The sequence below is a fragment of the Nelusetta ayraudi genome, unplaced genomic scaffold (assembly GCF_046127955.1).
Source record: "Nelusetta ayraudi isolate G7.1 ecotype Tasmania unplaced genomic scaffold, CSIRO-AGI_Nayr_v1 ptg000136l, whole genome shotgun sequence".
NCBI classification, from domain to species: Eukaryota; Metazoa; Chordata; class Actinopteri; order Tetraodontiformes; family Monacanthidae; genus Nelusetta; species Nelusetta ayraudi.
In genome coordinates, this window is record NW_027466186.1 from 6148972 (window position 1) to 6157500 (window position 8529).

The 8529-nt window shown below is 46.3% G+C and overlaps 1 protein-coding gene and 1 long non-coding RNA gene across 2 annotated transcripts in view; one reads left to right on the forward strand and one right to left on the reverse strand.

Annotated features, from left to right (window-relative positions):
* Positions 1-1841: 1841 nt before the first annotated feature.
* Positions 1842-8529, reverse strand: part of she (Src homology 2 domain containing E) — a 6944-nt gene continuing 256 nt past the window's right edge. Inside the window, exons 1-6 of the mRNA XM_076012456.1 lie at positions 7948-8529; positions 7408-7534; positions 5657-5911; positions 5011-5386; positions 3728-3847; positions 1842-2888 (exon numbers count right to left, since the gene is read on the reverse strand). The exon at positions 7948-8529 is cut by the window's right edge and continues 256 nt beyond it. Coding sequence (XP_075868571.1) covers positions 2696-2888; positions 3728-3847; positions 5011-5386; positions 5657-5911; positions 7408-7534; positions 7948-8397 — 1521 coding nt within the window. The 5' untranslated portion in view covers positions 8398-8529 and the 3' untranslated portion in view covers positions 1842-2695. The remainder of the gene's footprint in view (positions 2889-3727; positions 3848-5010; positions 5387-5656; positions 5912-7407; positions 7535-7947) is intronic.
* On the forward strand, positions 5800-7211 carry LOC142879301 (uncharacterized). The gene is made up of 3 exons (XR_012925289.1): positions 5800-5939; positions 6782-6934; positions 7073-7211. It is a non-coding gene; the product is annotated as an uncharacterized LOC142879301 (long non-coding RNA).

Here is an 8529-nt window from a genome sequence, read left to right on the forward strand (position 1 = left end):
GTATGAATTTGCGCATTTTATGATAATAGAACCCTATAAATGTTACGCAATGGGCCTTGAATAATATCATCCTATGTGCCTGCAGTGGTTCTTATAGGTTACTTATAACATCGATAACGACTGAACTTTAATTTTACACTCATGGTATATACTTATATATACACACATACATACAATTTATATCTGTGTATATACATGTTTATGTATATACATATATGTGTATATCTATCTATATACATCTATCTATCTATCTATCTATCTATCTATCTATCCATCTATCTATCTATCTATATATATCTATATATATGTATATATACATATATATGCATGCATACTTACATACATACATACATACATATATGTATTGAGTTTAGAACAAGAATAAAAGTGATGTATTCATATGCCATTGCCGTTTGGATAAAATACATTTTTCATGTGTGGAACAATGAACAATGATGCAACAGAGCACCTTTTCGTACTTGCCAGTTGCCAGTGGGAAAATAAGCAGAGGACGATGATATGAGATCATTGCAGAACTACATATTCTACATGTGGGCTTGTAGGCTTGATTCTAACCGGCGGAGACGTTGCCAAAATAAAGATGGCGAGAATGTTGCGTCCAACAGTGTAGGCTAGTTGTTTGTTTTGACCTACTTAGTGATTTAATTAGGAGAGCGGCAAGGTCCGCTGTTATTGTTGTTGTTGCTGCTGCTGCTGTTGTTGTTGTTGTTGTTGTTGTTGTGTAACCTTGCCATTTAGGACCTCTCATGGCCAAGACGGAGGATGGCTCCTCAACCGGAAAGCCCTGCTTTAAAGCCCACGCGGGAGCCGCGCACTTTGATCAGGGCTTCTATTTGCTGACCCCGCACTCTGACCCTTTAAAGGAGACGTCACTGTCAATAATTGAGCTGCGAAATGACTTGACTCAAAGAGTGGAGCTCGTCTTTCGTCGCCGTTTCCTGCCGCCGCCGCAAAATGTCAGCGCTCTCCCTCCGCGAGGGGCGGCTCTGTTCCCCCCTTCTGCGTTGACCGCCATTATTAATAGCCGTCTTCATATCGCGTAGCGTATACCTCTCTCTCCTCCCTCTCCTCCTTCCCTGCAGAGAGAGGCCCTACCTCACTCTAACTAATCACCATGGCAACCTGGTAATCCCTGAACGGACGGGGTGGAAAAAAAAATCCTGACTCGGTGAGACACGCATACGCACATAAATACACATAACAAGGGCTGTGCGCACGCACACATGGGTGCACATTATCGCTTGCTCAGACACGGGGCCCATGCGGGTGCGCGCAAACACGCACGCACGCGCACACACACACACACACACACACACAAACAAACACACATGCGCATGCACATGCGCTCACAGAAAGACGCCCATGCGATCCAGTAGGCTGGTGATAACTGGTAAGACGTATCTTACCGCAAACACACGCTTCAGTGTGCACCATTGTGGGGATAAAGCTCTGAATTTGGTGTGTGTGTGTGTGTGTGTGTGTGTGTGTGTGTGCGTGTGTCGGAGAGGATTTACACGCACCACCTTTAGGCTCGACTAAACCCGGTTTGTGTCTTACTTTATTTATGCATGTGTGTGAGCTCATGTGTGTGCTCATGTTTGTATTTTCCCAGCTACAAATAGGTACGTGTGTGTGAGAGTGTGTGTGCGTGTGTGTATCCGTGGGGTTGCAGCGTGCGTGTGTATAACTGTAATTGATTTCACACTCAGGTCAATGGTTTTGCTGCTACAGGAGAAAAAAAAAAGACACAGACTCGCTCTGGTTGGCGTCTCATTTGTTCTCGTCCTCTGAATTCTGCGTCTATTGATGACAGTGTGCAGTTCAAAGAGTCTTTTCTTTTTTTATTGAATAAAGATTTCGCAGCAATAATATTCAGCTTATATCGTCGTGTCGTTGGTTAAAAGACAACAAAACAAAAGAAAAGGATATTCAACAGTCACTTCATACATACTTAATTTACACACAGGTACATTTCACTGAAAGTAAGCCCTGCAACTACACTAGGCCTAATCATCTGATTAACACAGATCTTTTGCTTGACAGACGAAGTGGCCGTCAAATAGGCTGACTGACATGTCGGGCCAACGAATGAATACACTCGAATCAGACGCATCGATCCGACCACACCTAACTGGATGGTAATTGATGATGTCAGCACCCCTGTGTCACGGCATCCTGCGAGGCGATTACGAGCCTCTGCACTGGCTTCATATATGTGATTAGTTACGGTGAGTGCAGTGCTGTGAGTGCGCCGCTCGGCATTGCGGAATCTATTTTGGTGCACGTGCTGGGCCCCGAGATTTGAGAGAGCCTGGACCGACAAAATGAGAAAGAAGACGTGACGCTTTGCACGTCTTGAAAGTCTAGATAGGATGTTTGTTCGGATTTTGTGGAGTTTTGGTTAATTTGCCCGAAAAACAGTGCATTCTAATGCACAAGATGCACAAGGAGATTTAGATACAACCTTAAATTCTACAGCAGAACACAAAACAAAAACCCAAAGCAGCATATTTTTCAGTACATGTGCGCATTTTAACAAGTTGGTGTGTGTGTGTGTGTGTGTGTGTGTGTCTCTGTGTGCATTTGTGCATGAACGTGTAACACACCTCTGTGCGCACATGTATTTATGCCCCACAATGTGTGTGTGTGTGTGTGTGTGTTCCTTTGCTCGTGTTCAGTGCAGCCTGGTCACAGGATGCTGCAGGGTCATGTGCTCCGCTCCGGTGAAAGGCAGCCTGTGTGTGCAGTAGTGGTGGACCAACTCTGGGATGCTGGAGAACACACAGCTGCTCTGGTCCAGGGTGAAGACCAAGCCCTTCGCACTCTTGGTCTGGGCCACGATGATGTGCACGCAGTTCTGACTGGTTCTGACAGGGGGCAGACACGATGCATGCAGAATTAATGTAAAAGAAAAAGGCGTTTGTAAAGCGGGAGATGTTTCTGTGTCAGATGACAATAATACAGCTGGGTACATTTTGGGTTCAGCAGAAGTGTAAATGGGGTTAATCTTGTGCGCTCTCAAATAAATGAGCTGCTCACACACACACACACACACACACACACACACACACACACACACACACACACACACGCACAGGCACACACCGTGAGAGAGGAAGCAGGAACCTGTTCCTGGCCTGCTTATCAGCAACATCTACTCCACACGTGACACACATTATCATGCATTAACACCTCGGAGGTCACAATGCCTGCAGCCCTGGTGTAATGCGGCTCCTCGCTAATGCCTCAAAAAGGCCGGCCACTGTGTGCATTTGAAAACTGCCCGTATTAGAGACGATAAAATCGTAAACGCTGGCTTTATAGGTATTAGATTTGTGTGGGCACTTTTATGCAGCTCGTCCGACCTCCGTACACTCTTAGGTTAAACAGTGCCACTGTTTTAAAGAAAGTGGAATTTTATTATACTCTACTATGTGGTCTGTATTATGTTAAAGTATAACAACCCCGCATGGCATTACATAAGAAGCCATTTAAACAGGACATTGCCCACTGTCAGGAGAAGAAGAGCTGGGAGTGTGATGCAGAAAAACAAAAGAGGATAAAAATAGCACAAAAAATAAATATGTACATGTTGCATTATAGCGTGCATGTGCTGTGCTCTACTGGCGCGTGCACACATGCACACGCACATGCACACGCACACACACACACACGCACACACACACAGACACATCAGTGCACTTACTTCAGAGCGATGGAGTACTTGCTGGTTCCTGATTCGCTGTCTCTCACCAGGAAGCTGGCCTCCCTGCAGCGCTGCAGCTGAGCCTCAGCCTGCTGCCGACTCACACTGCCGTGGTACCAGCTTTGGGGTGTGAGAGGTGGAGGATGGGGGGGTGGGGTGGAAAGGGGTGGTTTGGAGGGGGAGGACGAGGAGAGACCGAGCGGATCAGTGATGCACAGCACGCTGACATGTGGAGATAAGTCAAATGTCAAGTTGACGGGCGTCGACGGCGAAGGGAAGTCATAAAAAGAGAGCAAAGCATTCACTGATGTTTTAAATCAAACAAGGAGATGTAGAGAACGGTGCAAAACAGGCTATGCTGAGTAAAAGGGATGAGGTGGTGCGAACTGGAGGAACATAGTTGTAGTGGCTATTTAAAGCAATGCAGAGCATTGTTTCTGTGTGACGCAGATCAGACAGTTTCAAAATGAAAAGGACAAATGCTGAAGTGCCCCGCATTCAAAGTGTCCGTGTTGTTTTTCAAAATATAAAGGCCAAGTGAAAGATATATGCATCATTTCAAACTGGCACCGTAGCCTTTCAGCTGTTGCAGATGTCCAGGGACCGCTGGATTTCTCGCTGGCGTTAAGTTAAACCAGGGGTGGGCAAACTTTTTGACAGGTGGGCCACAATGAGTTCTTAAATTTAACAGAGGAGGCCAGACCAAGGCCGATGGATGGAGTGTTTTGGTGACCCAACTCATAGGGAAAAAAATATATCGTGGGCTATAGAAAATTTGCTTTAATGATTATTGGAAATTAACAAAAGCATTACAACAAAATATGAGTCTTTGAAGGCCCACAGTGTTTAGCTCTTTATTGAAATGACCATTAAAACACTGAAAAAAATGGATGAAATCCAGCCATTTTTTTTACTTACTTACAATAAATATAATATTTTCAAGTTTGTCGGACCACATTAAAATGCTTAACAGGCCACATTTGGCACTCGGGCCGTAGTTTGCCCACCCCTGAGTTAAACTATGAGACAAAAGATTTCACTGAAGAGGGCGCTGTTCTTCCAGCAAACTGAGCACAATAAGGGGAAGGGAGGAGAAGCATGTGGTGTCTTTTCTCATGAATACTAAGCAGAGACAGCTCGTGAGTACTGAATTGCATGCCGACCTAACGCACGAAGTGGACTTGAATTTCAAAATACTCTTTAGCATGTTTCCGATTTTTATTCTGAACCCGTTGAAGTTGGATCATTCATATTCTACAGCCACTCTCCGCCTGGCTCCTCACCTCTGCTTATCCAGCGGCAGGCCTGGGTCAACTCTGGCCGCCTCCCCATCCAGTGGGGCGGTGGGAGAGGTAGGAGACGGAGGAGACGGCTTGCTGGAGGAGGGGGAGAGCTTCAGAGTGGGGAAAGAGGGTGACGGGGGAGTGTGGGGGGAGAGCTTGAGTATAGGGGAAGAGGGGAAGGTGGGGGAGGAAGGGGAGGATGGAGAAGATGGTACGAGAGTTTTATGGTTCCAGTTCTTCTGCCTGAGGGTGTGTTGTTGCTGCTGCTGCTGCTGCTGCTGTTGCTGCTGCTGCTGCTGCTGCTGCTGCTGCTGCTGGCGGCTGGAGGTCGAGCTGTTCTCCTTACTGGGAGAACAATCCACCGCCTCGAACTGAGCTGAAGGAAACGAAGCGGGGGGAGACAATATGAAGCTCTCATAATAAAGCTCCGTCGCAGCGTGCCAGGGCCAACAAAACAAACACTGTCTGTGGAAGCGGTATATTCGGCTGGATTGTTTTGCTTCCCGCACCCTCACGGCAAACACAAAGCTGATGCTGCATTACTGTGTAAATAGAACTCATGGCATCCTTCCTCCACACCCTGAGTACGCCTCCTCCCTTCCCCACCGCCAACCCACCCCATCATTCGTATCTCCCTCTACCCTACCTGACAGTGCCCTCACGATGTCCTCTTTTCTCCACTCCCAGGGCAGCTCGTACTCTCCGGCGGGACGGGCGTCAGACTCCGGCCGGGTGACAGGGATCCACACGCCCTCGCGCTCGTCCTCCGGCCCTCCCTCGTATGGCGTGTCGTAGATGTTCAGGGGCAAGGGCTTTCTGTCTCGTCCCTTCCCCTCTTTCTGCCCTCGGTCCAGCAGGACGCACACTTTGAGCAGGTCTTTGGAGCCGCGTCTTCGAACCTCTGCAGCAGGAAGGGCGTATTTTATCAAGTGCATCGGAGATAAAGTGTTTGCATTTTCTACATCGTAGACTTAGACTTAGTTGTACGGAAGAGGATTAGGGCACAAGGAGAGAGAAAAAAATTAAGATAGAAGTTTTTTTTCAAGTTTCCAATTTCGAGAATAAAGTTGACGTAAAAAAGACGAAATCTCGAAAATGAAATAGAAATTTTGCAATTAATGTCAACGTGTAGTAAGTCAAAATGTCGAGAATAAAGTCGAAAGGCTCTGAGCGCAAGTCTAGTGGAGTACTTCCATTTTCGCCAGTTTCCTGATGACTGCGTGTGAACCTTGTGGGACACACCTGTGCTTGGCAGTTCAATTTGTTGGTAACTGGGTTAATTCGCCATCCATCCAGTCTACTTGCCAATTTCCACTTTATTTGCATTGACTTTATTCATGAAATTGCTTCTTTGTTACATCGACTTCATTCACGAAACAATGGGAATTAAGTCAGTCCCATTGGTTCAGTATCAAGATGCTTCTTGGTACAGTGTTGTGTAAAAACTAGGGCCAGCCACCTTTTAAAATACGAGAACACTTGAGCAAAATCTCAATGAAAGTGTCACATTAAACTCAGGGCTGTAAACAGGTTTTTTTTATGAGTATCCAATAAAGTGAATCTGCTGTAAAAGTCAGTAAAGTTTGTTCATTAAAAATCACCACAATCGCCGTGCCTCATTATCACAGGAGAAAAAGTGAATTGGTCTTTTGCATATTGTGTTCAAATTATATTTTGCATGTTCTTATTTCAGCATGACTTTCCAAAAATGTGTTTGTCATTAATTTGAGGAGGGGGTTTTCTCTTGTTGTGTTTCTTTGCTGTCTGACAGGTAGCCTGTATGTCTGCACTATTGTGTGACCAAACAATGGGCTTACAGGAAGAAAAGGTCAACACAAATGCTGATTGGCTGGCTTGCGAGGCCACTTCCTGGCTGCTGGGAAGTGGCTGGGCGGGACCAAGAGCGGAACTTCTGCAGGTTTTGGTAAAGCTGGCGGGAGGGTTCGACTTTCCCCCTCTCTCTTAACACGTATGGGACCATAAAGAATGTGTGTGTGTGTGTGTGTGTGTGTGTGTGTGTGTGTGTGTGTGTGTGTGTGTGTGTGTGTGTGTGTGTGTCTAGGGGCACGGGAGCCAACTTCCTATCAAGAGAATGGGGCAAAGGAAACAGAGGCAGGAGACAGGAAGCTGGAAGAGGAAGCTGCACCCATTGTCCCAGCACAACACGGTTCCTACAGCAACCACTCACAGGGTGGGAAGTCAGCACAGACAGAGGGTTGACTTTGGCCCCACGTCCCTTTAAAATGGCCTTTTAGAATAAGCCTGTGTCGGTATTGTTGCAAGAACTTCTTTGGTGTTTTTAGCTTACTTTTTTTAAAGGTGACATTTAAACTCATTTGAAAGAAGAAAAAAAAAAGTCTCATCTTTTTAGATGTATAAGTGTGGCTCTGACCTCACCTGTAATAATAACCTGGGCATCATAGGGTTCCATGTAGCCGTCGTTCATTCCTGCCCTCTCTGCCTCCCTTTGTTCCTTGGTTTTCTCTGCGTCGAAAGGATCAGCGTAGTCTTCCAGGATGATCAGCTGTGAGAAGAAAACAACCTCTCAGCAAGCACAAGGCTGCAAACCTTAAACATCACATTTACCTGTAAAGCAGGCTGAGATTAGGTTCCGTGAGTGTGTGTGTGTGTCCGTAACAGGTAATGTTGAGACTTGAACAGTTGTACAAAGTGGTCAGCACATTGTTTTACCTGTTTATTGCCACACAAAGCAGTTTATACTGCATTGTGTTGCTCTTAGCGAGATGGAAACTAAATAAATGGTTATGAGCAGAGGTGAGGTGAGGGCCTATTAGAAGGGCCTAAAACCTATTTAGAATGTTGAAGCACAGTGTTTAATTTTTCTCAAGCTTTTGATTTTGCTTGCAAATGAATTAGATATTCAATTCGGAAACTGGCCCCTATGATTGGACGGTTTGATTTCTGGAATAAACTCACCGTGGTTTTAATGTCAGACCTCCCCTTTTCGTTCTCGAGCTGCTTCTGTTCGTCCACACCGCTGTATTTCGGATTCTTCTCTTGTTTGTCCACCTTGATCATCCTGCTGATGTACGCTTGGGCCAAACTGGACGTCCTCACCTGTCGGTTCTCGTCCGGCGTCCCACCCTCCACCTTGGAGTTCTTTCGACCCTTTCCAGCGGTGAAACTATCCCACACCGTCCCACCAGAACCGCCGCTACTACGACCCAGCTCCGTAGCCGAATTTTTCCTGTTTCTCCCGGCCAACAAACCCCCCATCCCACCATCTTTGCGCTGGATTCCTTTCAGGCTGTCGCGAGAGAACGAGGGTTTGATGGTGCGAGTCTGTGGGCCAGATTCGGAGGCCGAACGGACCCTCTCGTTGCCGTTTTTTAAGTTAATCGGAAAATCTCTGAACCATTTTGCCATTTTGCCTGCCAAGAAAAACTTGTTCTCACCAATAGAAGTGAAGTTGCTCGCAACAGCTGGAGCTTTACGCACAGATTACGCGCGATCTATTCTTACCGTGCTCTGAAATTAATCTCCCATTTGACCAAATTC